At 54.1% G+C, this 17,797-nt stretch overlaps 1 protein-coding gene across 4 annotated transcripts; it reads right to left on the bottom strand.

Moving 5' to 3' along the window:
* Positions 1–1,523: 1,523 nt before the first annotated feature.
* LIPE (lipase E, hormone sensitive type) lies at positions 1,524–16,949 on the bottom strand. Of its 4 annotated transcripts, none has more exons than XM_080908861.1 (10): positions 16,790–16,949; positions 9,419–9,954; positions 6,937–7,027; positions 6,676–6,821; positions 6,272–6,457; positions 5,868–6,159; positions 4,971–5,198; positions 4,682–4,849; positions 2,185–2,642; positions 1,524–1,865 (listed from the first exon to the last, which is right to left on the bottom strand). In XM_080908861.1, the coding sequence occupies exons 1-10, from the start codon at positions 16,896–16,898 to the stop codon at positions 1,653–1,655; spliced, it is 2,427 nt and encodes an 808-aa protein (XP_080764987.1). In that variant the 5' UTR covers positions 16,899–16,949; the 3' UTR covers positions 1,524–1,652. The 4 variants fall into 4 exon arrangements, with proteins under 4 accessions (XP_080764987.1, XP_080764986.1, XP_080764988.1 ...); XM_080908860.1 differs by lacking the exon at positions 16,790–16,949 and adding an exon at positions 16,393–16,514; XM_080908862.1 differs by lacking the exon at positions 16,790–16,949 and adding an exon at positions 11,384–11,510.
* Between the last annotated feature and the right edge of the window lie 848 nt (positions 16,950–17,797).

Genomic DNA, 17,797 nt, shown 5'->3' with positions numbered 1-17,797 from the left:
TCCGGCCCACCATATTTGGATGCCAAGCTCCCATGACTCTGGATGAGGTGTGTGACATCACATACTCATTCTTGGGTGAGGCCCCAGGATAGCATTTCAATCTGTCATGGACCACTCCTTCCTTCTGGAAACTTCCTCTCCAGCCTCTTCTCTCCTGCCTCACTTCCTCTCCAGCTGATCCTCAGAGCGTTCCAGCACTGGTGTCTCATGACCCATTCCTTTGTGGGCCATAAGCGTCAGGGCTTTGTTCTGGCCCTCCTCCAATCCTACCTTGATTATTCTTTCTAGAAAGATCCCAGTCCTTTGGTTCCAACTAGAGTGAGCTCCCACCCCTCTCCCCAGTGTCCTGCATGTTCCTCTAAAGTGGCTCACCAGATCACCTCTGAGCACCCCTAACCCATCTCATCACAGGCCCTTGAGCCTCCTCGCAGGTAGCAGGCTGCCTCGCTGTCCACGTGCTTCCTAGACCTAAGAGTCACGCCTGCATGCTGGCTGTTGTGATCAGTCCCTACCTAAAGGAGCCTTCCTTAGGCACCCTCACTGCTGGCTCTGGGATGCTTTGCCCCGTATTCCCCTACACTCCCGGCCTCTGCTCCAGCCAGGCCTTGCCTTCACTTGTCCCCAAGCCTCTTCTTTGCCTCCTGGGTCTCACTCAGTCCATCCCCAATACCTCAGCATGCCCTTCAGTGCCCTGACTCTCATGAGGAGACTTGTAGCTCACTTGTAACCCAGGCCCCTCCCTTCCTCCCCACTCTACACTTGGATTTCTGATATGGAAGCCTGGACCACTGTTTCCTGTCGCTTCTCTGCCTAGCTAGTTTATATTCATGTTTTCAAAAATGTGAAAATGATGTGTAAGAGTATTTTGTCTGCATATATGTCTGTTCACCATGTTTATACCTGGTGCCCCCAGAGGCGCTGGGACTGGAGTTACAGTGGAGCTCCCATGTGCTCCATGGGAATTGAACATGGGTCCTCTATGAAGAGCAATTAGTGCTCTTAACCACTGAGCCATCTCTTCAACCCTGTATTCCTCTATTTAAGGTCATCTCTTCTGTGAAATCCTTTCTGATCCATCGTTGCAAAGACCTCTTGAACCTTGTACCAGCAGCCCCAAGAGGAGACTTTGGTTTAAATTGTCTCACTAAACCCAGGATCTACCAGGAGCCAGGCTGCTGAGGCTTTAAGGACAGTCACAGGCAGGTAGAACTTGCATATTAGTTGATTTTGGTTGTGAGCAAAGTTAGAGCACAGTTCCACATATCCTACTTTTCCCTTTCGCAGCAATTTGAGCCCAGTGCTGCCATCTGCTGGGAAAACACACTCCCTAGTTTTAAAAGGCCTAACTAATTAAATAACTTTTATTTACAAAAGGCAAAACCGACCAGCCCTTGTCGGTCACAGCAGCAGTAGAAGGCAGTGGTGGCGTGCAGGTCCAGCTGTCTCGGTGACAATTGTGTGCGCGTCCCCCTCCCCCAGGTTCAGCTTTTGGCCCCCGTCCCGCCCCACTTACGGTACCAAGTTAAGGCTCAGCCCACTCCCTCCCGCCCAGCCCGACCGAGGAGCCTAGAGCCCGTCTCGGAGCGCACTCATCACGGAAGCCCGCGCAGATGGGAGCAAGGTCTTTAGTGCCGCCCCCCTCCGTTCCCAGTTCAGATCAGCGGTGCAGCAGGCGGGGTGAGGATCATCCGGATGCGCTGCACGCACAACTCCGTGGCCTGCCGGGTCTCGCGACACAGGGCTGCCAGGCTCAGGAATCCATGCGGCAGGTCCTCTACCACTTTCAGCGTCACGGGCTGGCCCAGGCCACGCAGTCGTCGCGCGAACATGACCGAGTCATCCAGCATGGGGTCCAGAGCGCACGCCTAGAGAAAGTGGAGGTCAGGGTAGGAGGGAGGGAAAAGCGCGTGTGCGAAGGTTGACAGAGGCCAGGGAAATAAGGGAGGGGGTGGGCAGATCGAACATAGTGGTGTTAAGAAGATGCGTGGTTAACCGAATCTTCCACCTTTACCCAGCCCCGCCCCTATTTTTTCCACTAGCTAAAGCCTCCTGCCCAACAAATCTGCAAACGACAAGACTCCCTGGTCTGGCTGGCTACGTGGTACTTGGCTAACTCCTTTCTCCAGGGCGCCCATGTCCCATCCCACTGCCCTCCAGCCGCATCCTGCCGGGCCTTGTTCTCACCACAATGTGCACTGGCGGCAGGGTCTTCAGCATGCTGTCCGGAGCCAGCAGAGGAGACATGAAGGGGTTCTTGACTATGGGTGACGAATAGAAGGGCATGTGGAGGACACCTTGGCTTGAGCGCCGGGGGTGGAAACCCTCAGGGAAGGCAGCGCGCACGCGGGGGACTCCGTCCATGGGGCTCACGTCGTCTTTGGCTTCAGCCTCTTCCTGGGGATTCCCGGGTCGCAGAAAAAAGTTGACATCGGAGGGTGTGGAGGGGCCAAGTGTCTCCATTGACTGTGACATCTCGGGGCTATCCGACGGCTCTGAGTTGCTCTTAAAGCTCAAGTCCTTTATCGTCAACTTCTTTAGGGAATCTGTGCCCAGCAAGCTTTCGGGCTGGGCCAGGGCTGCCTCTGATACACTCCTGCGCATAGATTCCGTGGGGCGCACAGACTCGGTGGGGCGCAATGACTCTGTAGGAAGCGCAAAGACAGAGGCTGCCTGAGGTCAGAAGGTATAACTGGCTGTGTAGGGTGTGTGGACGCCAGACGGGGGAGGTGCAGGACCAACCACCCCCTCCAGAATGGGACATTTCTGAATCCAGGGATGCAATCCTAAAGCTGGTCCTCTTGGAGGTGGGGCTGTATTATAGGGCATGGTGTGCATGTATTAAGACTGGGAAGTGCAAATCAGTTGACTTCTGAAAGCTTTCATATTTCCTCTGTATAAATGTCATATAGCACTTAGCTTATAAGTTACAAGAATATAAGAACTCAGGATTAATAATGGTTTCCTCCAGAGCAATTAAGATGTATCTACTAATTTTGTCTCTGTGGCGCATGTAGCCCTTGCACACGCTCGGTCCTAGCCTCATGCCCCTTGCTGGCGGGTTCTAGGCCGGGTGCTCTCCGCAGAGCTACATCCCCAGGCTGGCTGTAAGGTTTGCTTGTCTGCCCTGGGGCTCCACACAACAGGAAGCTCAGCCAGCCTTTTAGGATTACTTAACCAAAGGGGATGGGTGAGCTCACACAGCCGATAGCAGCTTCTGCTTATAGGCAGCTAACAAGACTCCAGGGTATGTTACTTTCTTGGATCTGCTCTCCAAAAAGACAGCCGTGTCTCGCTTTCATCTCTGATGAGTAACCGGCCAAGCGAGGGCCCGGATGAAGTGCGCTGGATCCCCGTGGCTTGCCATTGTAGGGAATATGCGGTTTCATTTCTGTTGCCCAAACTGGGATCCTCCAGCCTCAGATATGCAGCATTACATATCCTCCTGTCTACAACTTGCCTTTATCAATCTATGAAGGCCAAGTGCAGAGACCGATATAGTGACGGTCACGTAGTGACCCAGAGTCACTGGACAACTGCAGACGAAGAAACAGGAGTCTAGTATCTTCTGAGAGCACCTGTGTGCCAGGGACTGTGTTGGCATTTGACACAAATGGGGGTAGTAGTCCTCACTAAGACCCATCAAGGTAGATACACTTGTACCCACTTCACAGAGGGACAAACTAAGGGCTACCGGTGCCAATATGTGTCCATTAACTCAGCAGCCATGGAGGCACTGAGTGAGTGAGAGGCTGGACTGGAGTGTGTGCCTCTAGGGTCCCCTTTTCTACAGAGAACCCCAACCTCAGGGCTCAGTGGTCCCTTGTCTCAACTTCAATTCCCTTTTAACTTGTATGTGTACATGTCTGCACTTACCTGAGGATTCTGAAACACATGTAAACTGATCGTCTTTGTGTGTGTGTGTGTGTGTGTGTGTGGCCAGAGATCACCCTTGAGGTGTTGTTCTTCACGGCACTGTCCACCTTGTTGTTTCCTTTGACTTTTATGAATTCTTACTTATTTTGTGTGTGGGCGTCAGGCCTGGTGGCTGGAGGATGATTTATAGAAGTTGGTTCTTGCCTTCCACCATGTGGTCCTGGGGACTGAAGCCAGGGCATTGGCAGCAGGTACTGAACCATCTTACTAGCCCCCACCTTAGCTTTTGAGTCAAGTGTGTGTCACTGAACTCAGAGCTCACCGATTTGGCCTAGACTGGCACTGCCGTCAGTCCCAGGGCCTTTGGGCCTCCGCCCACCCAGAGCTGAGAGTATGACGTGCACCGCTGCTCCTGGGTCTTATATGGGTTTGGGGATCCTAACAGATTCTCACGCTTACACAGCGAGCTCCCCAGGCCCCCGAAGGAATGGTTTTATTGTTCTTGAGACAGTGTCTCCACTGTGACTTTGACCCACCCTGAAGAGGAATTTGCTTCAGGCCGGCCCTGAACTCCCAGAGCTCTGTCTTCTGCTTCCTGAGTGCTGGGACTAACAGTAGAAACACGTGGCCCTGAGAGATTTCCAGGATGTGGTCTGCTATGGAAAACTAAGGGCTTGTTGTAGGACCAAGGACAGAGCCAGCCAGGACAGGTGTCTCTGTGGCCCCGTGCATCCCGGAGCTTATGCTATGTCGAGGTGTCTGTCTACGGTGTCTTGACTAAGGAGCCTTGGAGCACGCTCTAACTCACCTGTTGAGGTCTTTTGGGATTTTCGTCCACTTAGCTCCAGGAAGGAGTTGAGCCACGAGGAGGCACCCACGCGGAGGTCTCTGAAGAACAGGGAAGTGTCTCTCTGTACGAGCCCCATCACACCCAGTGCCTTCTGGTCTGAGTCAAAGTGGTCCTCCGTTTCTGTCCCTGCAGAATGCAAGTGGGAGGCTGAGTTGGTCTCTCCTTTTAGGCGCAGTTCTAACATGCAGACTGGGAGTATCTGAGGTACGCAGGCATCTCACACTCTGAGGGCACGCACGGACTTTACCTGAATAGGCGCTGACACACTTGGAGAGCACGCTCAGCGGTAGAAGAGGATCGATGAGGCTCAGCAGACGAGAGGGAGAAGCAGCGGACTGCAGGGTGGTAACTGGGTAGGCGGCCATGATGCCATCTGGTACCCTCACTCCATAGGCTGCTGCCCTAAGGGACACAGTGATGCAGAGGTTCCCGCCTGCACTGTCCCCTGCAAGGCATATCCGCTCTCCGGTTGAACCTGGTTGTGGGGAGAAGAGCCCAGTCACAGGCCGGCATGAGCAGGCGAGCTGGGCTCTCAGGTGGGGAAGGCGATTCCTAAGATCAAGCAGAATGCCATTTTGGTTTCTGGCAAGAGGCATGGATTGGGACCTATGTGGTAGGCAGTGGTCAGAGGACAGAGACGAAGCGCCGGGGACCTGGAGTGTGACGGGCAGCAGCAAGAGCAGGGGGCGGGCAGCAGCAAGAGCAGGGGGCGGGAAAGCGGCGCCCAGGGCAGTTTTCTCAAGACAGGGACATCAGATGTTGGGAAAGCAAAGGTCAGAGTCTGGGAATGGCCACGTTCTGCTGTGCCTTGCTGTCCTGAGATGCTGGCGTTCCAAGAGGGAGGTGTGAGGAGCTGGCAAACAGGCGGGCATGTAAGCCAGCAGACTGGCAGCACAGGAGAGCAGAAGGTGGGCAGCTTGGGGAAGGGGAGGTCGGAGGGGAGGGGCTCGGTGGGATGAGAGAGCAGGAGGCGGAGATGAAGTGGCCAAGATGCAGGTTCACCTGGGGAAAGGGGCAGGCAGAGGTGAGGCCGAGGTGTGAGGATCTAGGGACTTCGTGCCTCTTGGGAAAGGACAGGGGTTGAAGAAGGATGGCCAGGGCAGGGCTGGGAAAGAATCTGCAAAAGCAGGGACCTGGGTCTCACCAAGCAGGTCACAGTTCTTGACAGCCCAGCAGTAGACAAAAAAACACTCCTCCAGAGCTCGGGGGAAGGGGGCCTCGGGGGCCAGGGAGTAGTCGATGGAGATGATGGGTACACCTAGCTCCTGGGCCCAGTTCTTGAGGTAGGGCTCATGGGATTTGGAGGTCTGTGCCACAAAGCCGCCACCGTGGATGTGGACAACCAGGGACGGTGAGCGGGGTGCGTGGGGAGGCCGTGGGCGCAGCTCCAGGCGTGGGCCCTCAGATTTGGCCAGGCTGTTGAGCATCTTGCTGTCCTGGTGGTGAGGAGGGAGGGTGATCTAGCAGGGCTTTCTTCCTCCCACAGGGTAAGCTCAGGGCTTCAGGGTGCTGGGGTGGGGCTGCTACTGGCCGGGGCTAGGGGCTTACCTGGCCTTCCCGAAGGTCATACGAGATGAGCCTGGCTAGCACAGGCCCTGGTCCCGTGTGTGCCAAGGGCGGTGAGATGGTTACCGTGAGCTTGGGGTCAGAGGTTAGTGGCATCTCAAAGGCTTCGGGTGGCAAGCTAAGCAGACGGCTAACCCTCACAGTGGTGGATGCCATGTTGGCCAGAGACTGGAGAGGGAACAGAAAGGATGCTGGGCTAACAGTTATGGAGGTGGTGGGTGCACACACTATATACCACATGCTTTCTCCTCCCAGCCCAGTCTTTTTCTTATGTGCTATCCTTAGGCCTGGAGTCCTATAGTGACTACTTGTGGCTCCGATGGATGTCTGGAAGTCAGTCTCCATCTGGAAGCATTACTGGGGCTTTCTCCTGGCTCTGAGCTCACCGATAACACCTCGATCTCAGTGATGTTCCAGAAGGCTTTCCAGAATTGAACATCCAGGTTCTGTATGATGCGTTCAAATTCAGCCCCACGCAACTCGGGGTCTATGGCGAATCGGCCACCGGTAAAGAGGGAACTGGCAGTCACACCTGGGGGTCAGGGTGAGAGGGGTGTGTGTCAAGGATCTCTGGTGGCGGCCGACTGCTCAGCTGGGTTAGGAAGGGGGGGCAGAGAGGGTGTGGGCAGGGTCCAGCTGCCACTCACTGAGGCCCGTCTCGTTGCGTTTGTAGTGCTCCCCGAAGGACACCAACCCGATGGAGAGAGTCTGCAGGAACGGCCGGATGGCAGGTGTGAACTGTGAAGGGATGCCTGTGTCACCCAAGTACCCGGGACAGGGATGAGGATGGGGCTCGAGTTGGGACAGAGATAGGAGTAGGTACATCCGTTTAGTGAGCTTTAACGGAGCCGCTGTGGTGTGCTGTGGGCACCACCCTGGGCTCTTTCGTGAACCTCGCGTTCTCAGAAGGAGATGAGGGACACATAAAGACATGAGACATGTAATGTGTACGTCAACTAACGATTTCAAGGATGGCACCAGGTGCTTGGGCTGCGGTGGTGCCCGTGGGTCAGGCTACCTGGCCAGGCCTGGGAGTCGGGATGTGCATGAGGAGAGGGGTAGTCCCGGGAGAGGCCAGAGCAAGTGCAGAAGCGGAGCTGGTAAGCAGGCAGCAGGGGGACGCAGCAGTACTGAACTGAGCATGGAGCGGGAAGCGTGGCGGTGTGCCTGCAGCCGAGGGAGCCAGAAGGCCCCGGCTGAGGGATGGATTTCATTCTAGCATCTGATGGGGAGTAAGGGTATATAGGATCTTCCTGAAATCAGGAAAAACGGGGTGAGACAGACAGTTCGGGCTGGGTACAGTGAGCTGAAAGCCAGAAATGGGGCAGTGATCTAAGACAGGTACAAAGAACTCGGGGGAGATCAGCTGAGGCCTAGACAAGGCTGTCAGGGAAGCCTGGGAGACACATGACAGGTGGCAGACAGGGGACAGATTCAGCCACAGGAGGCCAAGGCAAAGAATTAATGGAGTTCTTGTTTACGCAGTAAACACTGAACAAGTTCCACAGCATGCTAGGCGTTTGGGAGGGAGCAGGACTGAGTAACATCTGAGATCTGGAGGCCTCTGCCTTCCTGGAAGTTGGTTGCATTCTAGCAGATCTGGGTCCCCAGGGGCTGGCAGCTGGCCCAGGTTGGACTCTTGGCCAGGGACCCAGTAGGCCAAAGAGCACAGGAGCTCCTGGCCTTTGTGGCTAGAATACCGATTTACGAAGCCTGGAATTTCTTTCTTTCCAGCTTCGCTGCCAGGACACGGAAGTAGGGAGAGGGCTGGCTCTGCCGGGCTCATCACTGTTTGTAGAGCTAGCGTATGAGAAGACAGTCCCAGAAATGGCTATATTGGGTTGCTCAGGACCAGGGTGGGGACAGTGACAGGAAAGAGTGGTGGGTGGTGGGTCATCTCTCAGTGAAGGGAGAGGAGGCCCCGAGAGGGAGCCCCTGGAATTCCTCGTAGGGTTCCTTGATACAGCTTGATATAGTCCCTCGGGGCTGTCTAGAATAAGCACCAACCCTAGACAGGGGCAGTTCTGGCCTCTGTTCTGATTTTAGTTTTCTGTGATCTGCAATTCTCTAGCCCCCAATTTATTTATCTTCTTATTTGTGTGTTCGTTTGTTTATGAAGCAAGGTCCTGGTACATATGAAGTAACTCAGGCTAGCCTCTATCTTTAATCTTTCTGCCTTAACCTCTTGAGGGTACTGGGCTGCCTCACCTTCTGTGTGGTGACAGGCTGCATCTCTCTGAGGTGGTTTGGGATGGGCAAAAGACAGAAGGCCCACAGCTTGAGTCAGAACCTCTAGTTCAGGGAAGAGATCAGCCACAACCAGGTCCTCCCCGCTGTCACCAACTATGCTGGGTGTGTTGACCCTGTCCTGAGGGCTGCCTAGAAATCATGTGATTTTTATGGCAACTAAGCCCCGGTGCCAATCTGATTGGGATGACACCTTCTTCCTTCCATGCTGGAGTCTCAGTGGAGACACGGAACGAACTCACACAGAACAGACCTTGGAGATCAGTAACTGATCACCCTCCTAGAAGCTCAAACTCAAAGGAAATTTACGGGATTACAGAAGAGAGAATGGGGCTATAGCTCAACAGCAGAGCGCTTGCCTGACATCCGTGAGGCTCTAAATTCAATCCTTAGAAAGAGGATTGAGAATGAAAGAGAAAAAGAACAATCGACCCTCCCCCACCCCAGGAATTGAAACTCTGGCCTCATGCAAGCTGGAGAGATCTTTTCCCACTGAATTACAGCTCCGGCTTTCTTGTTACTTTTGGGACAAGGTCTCAGGAAGTTCCCAGGCTTCCCTTCACCCCACTCTATAAGCTCAGCCAGACCTTGGACTTGTGACCCTTCAGCCTCAGCTTCCCAAGCAGCTGACAATATGTACGTGCTGAGTTACTAAGCCCAGCTGGTGAAGAGGCTTCTGATACATGTTAGATCTAGTTATGAGTCACGAGTTTGAGCCCCACAGAGTCTGGTTCTGAGTTCCTGCCAACTTTCCATGCCAGTCTGTGGGCTGAGTCATGAATCTAGTAATTGTGCTTACCGTGGACATACTTCAAGGACAGGAGGTACCAGCCACCAGTGCCTTCACTGTGAGCCCAGAAGGACATGGAGCAAGGGACTCACCTGGAAGCCCAGACAGCGGCCGTAAAAGCAGCCTTTATGTAGCGTGACATACTCCTTCAGGAAGTCAGCGGTGAGTCCCTCATCACCCTCAAAGAAGAGCACTCCTGGCCGGTTGATGGTCAGCAGGCGCTGGGCATAGTAGGCCAGAGCACGGAGCTGGGTGAGGGCAGCCAGGTAGGCCTCCAGCTCTGCTAGGTTGTGGCTGGCACGGAAGAAGATACTTCTGCGGTTAGAGGCCACATAGCGGGATTTGTGTAGCAGGTGGGCCAGGCAGCAACGGCCCGTGTGCACCAAGCTGCGGTACCCGTTGGCTGGTGTCTCAGTGTCCAGGTCGAAATGGTGTGCCACACTCAACAGCTGACCCAGGGTTGGTTCCAGTCCCAGTGCCTGTTCCCGAACACCTGCGAAGACACTGGACAGCCGCCGTGCTGTCTCTCCTGGGCCCTGGCTTGAGAAGAAGGCCATGTTGTCTTCTGCGAGCATCACCAGCGACTGTGTCATTGTGCGTAAATCCATGCTGTGGGAGAACGCTGAAGCTGCGGGAAGGCGAGAAGGTCTGTGATTACCCTTTGCTCTGTCAGACCCAGGAGTGCAGGTCCTGCCTCTCTCTCCCTAGGCCCAACCAAGTACTCAAACCTAGGAGTCTAAAGCTGTAGCCCTCTCCTTCCTCAGGTTCACGGGTCTGTGCCAAGCCTCCTGGAGATACAGGGGCCTTCCATTATCTTCTCTCTCACACCTAGGAATTTATCTCCTTGTCTTCTAGAAGTCTGGGGCCTCATCTTCTTTCTGCCTGGCAGCTGGGGTTTGAAGCCCTCAGGCTGAGCAGCTCCCTGCCAATAGCTCCTCTTCAGAATTAGAAACCTGCTGTCCGTGACTTTTCCCCCCTTTGCTGGATCTAGGAGTCCAATCTCCTGAACCCAAAACAATCTGCTCTCTATTCCAGAAGCCAGCCCACCCTCTTCCTTCATCCTTCCAGGTATTCAACGCTGAACTCCTATCTTTGTTTATTGTCTTTGGACTTGTCCTTCTTGTTCTGGGAAATCTGGATGCTCAGTGGTTTCCTTCCTTCTTACGCATTCAAGTCCCCTTTCCAAGTTTCCTCCTCAGCCTCCTGGCTTTGCCTATAAACCCATCCCTTCTAACAGCGGTTGGGAATGTCAATCCCGAGTCCAGCCATTACTATCACCTAGGACTACCTCTATACCTAGCCCTCCTTCTGAGCTCTATCCACAATACCAGCCTTTCTGCACCAGGGACTCGTTCCTGGTTACTTAAGTCTTCCTTAAAATCCCTTCCAAAATCCACCTCCTTCCTTGTTTTTCTATAGGATTCCCTAAACCCGACATCCCTTCTTTGGATGGTCACCTGGCTTCCAGCCTTGTCCACCTGCCTTAGGTTACATTGTCCCCATCTCCTGCCCAAAACAGCTAAATAGCTACACCCATGCTATTGTCTAGGTAGCTCCCAAAGACCCTGGATGCACTGGTTCAGATCTCTTTTACTGCTAGCATCCTCTTTCACAGGAGAGGAAACTAAGGATCAATCAGGAGCCAAAGGTTGTATGGATAATTACAGAGCAGACTTCTAAGTCCAGAGTTCTTATACACGTATCGCCTCTCCTGGGCTCTCAAAGCTCAACTTCTATCTGTCCTTCAGAATCTGGCTCTATGATTGGCTTCCCACATTCAGGGGGGTCCTTTGTGATCTTTCTCCAGAGTCTCCTCAGATATTCCTGTTACTTAGACTTTTATACCACATCTTGGATAAGTTGCCCTTGACACTCTGGTGGGGAGACTGCAACCTTCCCAAGTGATTTTTTTTTCCCCCCTCTGGAAGTCTAGGGCTCTCCCTGGCTCCTGGATTTGCAAGCCTTTGTTTCCCTAGAAGACAGTGTCTCCTCTCCCTCCCAGGCCCTGGGTTCTGGCAGCAGCATCATTTCTGCCTCTTAGCTGGGCCTGCACTCACCCCTCCCTGGCCTCTTCTGACCAACCGACCGACCAACCGACCAACCGACCGGAGCTCCCCAAGCTGGCACAGCAGGTCTGTGGCTAGTGCCAGTAGCAGCCTGGGGCGATAAACTGGGGGAGGGACCAGCCTGGGTAGGGTGTGGCCATTGCTTCACCTCCCATCCAGAAAGGGTAGTGAGAACCACATGTTGTAAACAGAGCCCAGAGTTCAGCTCCTTGCCCCTCCTGCCTGCTTGACAGGCAGCTCAACAGAGAGTCCCCCTGCTAGGCTCTTCTTCCTCAGAGCCCTGGATTCCTGCCTCCTTGTCTCTTCTTGCTTAGACCAGGGAGCCAATGCCCTGGTTCTCCTTGCTCAGAGTTGGGTTTAGCCCCCAGCCTCTCTTTCCTCAGACTCCGGGATCCAGTTCTAGTCTTTCTCCCTTAGGACCCAGGAGTCCCAAGCCTTGGTCCTGAACACACTGTCCCCTCTCCCCCAGAAAGCTGTCCTCCCTCCCCAAGTGGATTCAAGCAGCCAAAGGCCCAGTGATGCCAACTCCCCCCCCCCCCCCAGACTGGCCCTGGCACAGATGTCTCCAGCTGTTAGGGAAAAGAAATGGCCAGGCCTGCTTTTCCCCCCTGGGAGGGCAAAAGCCGGTTAAGGGCATCGCCAAACTCAGCCAGGGGCCTGAGTCACAGGCCCTGCTGGGTGGTATTCTTACATGCACACCCCTGGCTTACCCTCTAACTTCCACAGCCCACCCTGGCGACGAGTCGACTCCATACTACATACAGGGACAAAAGGCTCAAATAGTCTTGCAGGTTCTTCCACAAGCTCGTTACCTGGCCGGCTCTTTCTTACTCTCAGGCTTCGGCTTTCGGTGGCCCCTCCTTGCCTCCCCCCCCCCCCGAGAGTCCTTTCTCGTTTCCCCGATAAAGCTTATTGCGACCCTGGCATGTTCAGACCTTTGTTTTTCTGTCTGTCTCCTCTAGGACACGAGGGGTTTTATGGAGGCTTACAGCTCATAAAGTGGAGTATGACTGGTTAGGAAGAACACAACACGGCAATCAAAAATCAGGTGTGTGGCCTCTGACAGAGCCTGTGGGACACGAGAGGCTGAGAGGCTTCGGCAGTACGTGTCTGGCTGCGGGTGAATCCTCAGTCTCTGTCCCTGGACTGTCATCTTGATGAAGGGAGAGGTTGGCCCCAAGGCCTAGCACACTTGGGCAAATATGTGAAGGGCAGAGGGCACCGAGTAGACTGAAGGCCAAAGGCAGCGGCTGGGAACTGGGGAGAGGGTTGCACCTTCCCAGGACTGGCAGTTAGACAGATGGACCAGAGCCTCGGGGGCAGTTAAGTTCAGCAGTTGTGATGGGGGGATACTGGTCCAGGTCACTTGTTGGTGGGCTGCTTCATGAGCAGTACCTTATGGAGCTTTCCTCCCCCTTCCTCCTGGGAGTGGAGCCATGTGATAAGCGTGCGCCACTACTGAGCGTTATCCCTAGCCCAGGGAGGCGCTGCATGCAGGCTGGCTCCCTGGCCCCACTCAGCTGAGCCTCACTGATGGGGTGGGGGTGGGGCTCCTTTTCGATGCAGTCCGTCACTACCCTAATACACCATATGAGTTCCTAATCATACTATCTGTTCTGTCTCCCCGAGTTCGGGGCCTTCTCTGTTGTGTTCGGCTCTTAGCTGGTACAATTTCCCACTTTCTAAGCCTGCTTCACCCACACGTCACCCTGGATACCTTATATCTGCCACAGTTCACTCTGCTAGGACTGACTGCCTTCCCACCCCAGTGTAACACGGGGGTGGGGGTGGGAATTGCAATGAAGCAGTAGGCAAGGGTTGGATCCCCCAAGCCCTTGTGTCAGGGCCCTGCTCTTTGCCCCATTCAAGCCCATTCCCTAAAGACGGGGCTGGCTAGAGGCAGAAGGGAGGGCTACTGAGATGGCCAGAATCCCAGGCAGAGGGCACTGGGGTAAGGGCATACCCAATGGGGCCATGAGTAAGCATGGCAGGAATGGGGCAAAGGTAGGGCCAAGGGGGGTCTGGGAGTGGGGGAGGGGAACTAGCCAACTAGGGCCCAGCCCTTTGCCCTGGGGGATGTCCCCCACCACCACATCCCCTCCCCCCTGTTGCTGGGAACCAAACTTTTGTACATGCTAGACAAATGTTCTGCCATTGAACCATGTTCCTGCCTCCTCCAGCCCTTTGCCCTGAAAACCCACTTGTCAGCTGTATCAGGCCTGGACTTTGGTTCCTGGGGCTGTAGGAAGTCAATATGCCTTCATGTTTCTTGACATGTCCTGAAGGTGTGTGTGTTTGTATGTGTCATGACCTATGCACGGTTGTTAGCCTGTGAGTATATGTTTGGTCTTGGATTTTCAGCTTGTATGGGGATGTGTTCATGTTTTTATGAATCCACTAAGACTGAGTGTGGGGTGAACATTTGTAATCCCAGCACTATAGTGGTAGAGACGAGAGGAGCTGATGTTCAAAGTCATCTTGAACTACATGGTGAGTTCGAAGCCAGCCTGGGATGTATATATGATACCCCGCCTCTAAAACAACAATAAAAACAAGAATCTATATACATGTTTGTGTGTGCCATGGTCTCCATGTGTGTTCCTGTATGCTCACTATTGGCACAGGCAGAAAGCTCAGGAGTTACACTGTCCACACCCCACCCCACCCCCATCGACCCTACATCCTAGGTCCCTGGAAACTCAGCATTGCTACCCACCTCCACTACCTCCTCCTGGTCCTCACATCAGTGTTAAAGCCTACTTCCTGCAGTGCATCCAGAGGGTCTTTTGAAAGCACAAAGCTGATCACGCCCTTCCAGCCCATCCATGCTTCCCCGCCTTCCTCCCAGATAAAGCTTCAGTCTTGGACGTAGCCTTCTAACCCTACCTGGAGCCCACCCTGCCTGCCCCAGCTTCCTGACCCCGCCCCCACCTGTCTCAGCATTGTTGGGCACCGCTCCAAGGGGTTTTTGCTCACGCCGCTCTGCTCTCCCTACCTCCCTTGCTTGGCAGCTGATGCCTGCCCATCCATGAGGCTGATGTTACTTCACTGGAAAAGCTTCCCATGATCATTTTCTCAGGCTCTTCTCTTTTTTGAAAGCAGGACACATTTTCTCATGTACTCCAAGCTAGCCTCGGACTGACTGTGTGGTCAAAGGTGACCTTAAACATCTTTCTGATCCTCCTGCCTCTGCCTCCCTACTTCTGAATTATAAGCATATACCACGATGTGTACGTTGCGTGGTCCAGGAGACAGACCCCTGGGCTTTGTGCATCTAGACAAGTACTCTAGTAGCTAAGCTACATCCCTAGCCCCAGGATTTTTCCTTTTGTCACATTGGCTTGTTTACAATATGTTTTGTAAATGGGTGGGTGACAGAGGTTGACACAGGATTTCCACTCTGTAGCCCTGACTGGCCTGCAACTTACTATGTAGCCCAGGCTTGCCCTGAACTCCCTGACTCAGCTTCCCAAGGACTGGGATCAGAGGTGTGTGTCACATGCCCAGAACAACAGTCTCATTAACATCTGTGTCCTCAGCTCTACTGAGACTGTCCTGCTAGTTACAGAAAGCCGAAGCCTGGCACCTCGAAGTGTGGAATGCCTGGGGACAGGATCTTTGTGACTGGAGCCTTTTAGACTCAGAATTAAGGCCGGGGCACACAACATCTGTCAGCTCCCACACTCCCTGCTCTGAGAAGGCTGAAGGTCCATCTTTCTGCCTTCCCGGGACAGGTTAAGGAAATCCAACCGGCTCGGTGCCTGTGTCTCTCTGTCGTCATTTGGGAAATGGGCTGATCATAATGACAGCCGTCTCATCCAGATACTGGCAAGATCACATGGATAAGTGATGGCTCCGGCTAGGCAGGATACCCTTGGGGCAGGGGTGGGATCTGATTCACGGTCTGAGGCCTGGCACCGGGAAGGGCCTCAGGAAATGACAAACACTTCTCAGAGCTGCCAGCCTTTGTGAGTATGCTTGCCTGGACCCTGTGCAGGGAGCCTTACTCAAGCAGATTCTTTCTGACTCCTCATGACACGAAGGGCACTTTGTCTATTAATAGCTACATGCCACACTTCACACATTCCTTTACTTATCAATCTAGCAAATACTTAAATGTCCATGTGTCTGGCATTCCCTGTAAACACAAACCTACTCTTAGGAAGAACAGTGTCTAGTTGGGTCAGACAGTAGACTCACATCCACCTCTCCTGGCTTACCGTGTGCCAAACGACACACATCTGAATCCGACAGCCGCCCTGCAGATGCCTGTTTGGGGCTCAGGAAAAAAAAAAAATAACCGAGAAAGGGGGCCTGCTTATTACTTTACAGATCATAGCAATTTGGCGAACTGAGTCTCCACGATACAGGTTCCATAGTGCGTCAAAGCACAGTGTCTGCTATCTGTCTCTGCTGTGGGGTAGGAGGCCTTAGGCTCCTGCTTGAGCTCCAACACTTGTCTACCAAGGGAGGTAGAAGGAATGATGGATTTGGGGTTACTGGGGCTGGGGAGCCATGCCAGTTTTTTTTAAATTTTGGTTTGGTTTTGTTTTTGCCTGCACAGGGACCTGTCCCTGGGACCCATAAAGATACAAGGACTGCAGGTGGAGCTGCATGGTGGAGTGCTTGCTTAACCTTCCCCAGGCCCTAGGTTTGGCTGCTAGTAGCAGTGCTAGAAGACAGACAAGACTCATAACTGAGCCAGGACTTAACGCCTGCTCTGACCGCGCCATGCAACATCTCTGGTCGCCCTGCCACTGTTTCTGCAGCCTTTTAGATCCAGGGAAGCTAGGTGGTAACTAACTCTCTTCTTTTCCTAAGGACGGGGTGAAGGTGCAACGCCAACTTAGAAAGTCTCAGGTTTTGGAAGTCGCCCCAGTGCTGCTGGTTTGACGAAAGTCGATCGTCAATGAACAGGTGGATGGATTGAGCGAGAGAGTAAGAAGGGAAGAAAGAAGCTGCAAGGAGCTCTGGCAGTTACCGGTGCCCCTTCCGCCTACCTTTTGCACGCTTATACTTCTTCATTTGGAAAAAGCGGTTAAAAACCCTTCCACGTTTTTCTTTTAAGAGGACAGAAGAGATGAAAACTAGCGCTTGACCCGAAGCCGAGAACATTAAGGGTACAGCTGTTGTTCTTGGTCACACAGAGAATAAGGAACCCGAGCGAGAATCCTATTCCGACAGACTATCGTTTCGGACAGTTCTCCCAAGACTGCGCTGGGATAGCCGGTAGTCCTTACGTCTCGGTGGGGCATTCTACTCTCACATCACCCCCCCACGCACGACGGCAGTGGGTCAGCCCACAGATCTCTCCCCCTCGTGGAAGTGGGTCAGTCCACCCAGTCCCCTGTCCCCCGCAGGATGTGTGGGATTTCTTCCAAGCTGCTACCGGCTCACCTTTGACTTTGCCTTTTCGCCACCGCCTGCGACTGCGGCTCTTCGATCCTTCTTTGGCCTGCTTTGAGGCCTGGGCCACCACGGGCGCCGATGCCACGGCCGGCTCCATCAATTCTTTCCAGTCCCCCGCGCGGTGCCCAATTCCAGCGATCAAGTCCCTCTCTTGGAGTCAATCCTAGTTACACACCACCGCCAGGCCCCCAAACCATCCAATCCTGGGCAGGATCCTCGCTGAGCCCCGCCTTTAATAGGTGGAGCTGAAGGTCTCGGCCCGCCCATTCGCTCAGGTTAAAGGAACCGCGCAGTCCACCACAACGGGGGTTAAGTGGGGGGGCAATCCTGGAGGCGGCGAAAAGTGTCCTCACAGCGGGAATAGTGAGAAGTCGCGCTAGAGTCACCCCACCAGAGAATCGTCGGTCGTCTCGTGCAGGTGCTGACCCTCGCCATCCCATTCGCCTATCCTTGAACTTGGCCCGCCCACTTGCCCCAGGAGCCGGAAGAACCGGCGGGCAGGGGTGGGCGGGGACCACTTGGGGGCGTGGCCGCGTTTGGTAGCCGTTGGGGAAGTCCCGCCCTTTCCTCCGCCCCCTCACGTGTCCGTCCCCGATGTTTTGTTCAGACGGGGTCCTAATACTGTAGTTGAGGCTGGCCTTGACCTCACAGCAAACTACCTTTCCAGTCTCACATCCTCTCTCCCTCCTAGTTCTTACTGCTCTGTTTCATGAGCTTTCTCTCCTCTGCCCTGTCTTTTCCCCCAGAATAAAAGGGGTGCGGGGTGGGGAAGGGGGAAGACAGCAACCCTGAGGCCTGGCAGCAAGCGAAAGTCAAGGGAGCCCCATGTGCCCCGGAAAAGGCGGGAAACAGGAGGACCAAGACTCGCACATGCGCACATGGCTCACTGCACTCCCAGCCGCTTTTGGGTAGCCCATGCCAGAAGCTTCTGGAATCCGGTTGCACTGGGAGAATTAAGCCTTGATTTTCTTCTTGACAGAGTGAGCATTTACTCTG

This window comes from Micromys minutus (genome assembly GCF_963924665.1).
Source record: "Micromys minutus genome assembly, chromosome: 32".
Lineage (NCBI taxonomy): Eukaryota > Metazoa > Chordata > Mammalia > Rodentia > Muridae > Micromys > Micromys minutus.
Note: the sequence above shows the minus strand (reverse complement) of the source record. Positions and strands in the feature narration are given on the sequence as shown.

Coding starts and splice junctions, on each gene's coding strand:
- LIPE (XM_080908860.1), bottom strand. CDS start 16,507: ATGTTCTCGGCTTCGGGTCAAGCGCTAGTTTTCATCTCTTCTGTCCTC. Junction 6,160..6,271: donor ATGACCTTCGGGAAGGCCAG/GTAAGCCCCTAG, acceptor CCTCACCACCAG/GACAGCAAGATGCTCAACAG. Junction 4,850..4,970: donor GTGTGTCAGCGCCTATTCAG/GTAAAGTCCGTG, acceptor TGCATTCTGCAG/GGACAGAAACGGAGGACCAC.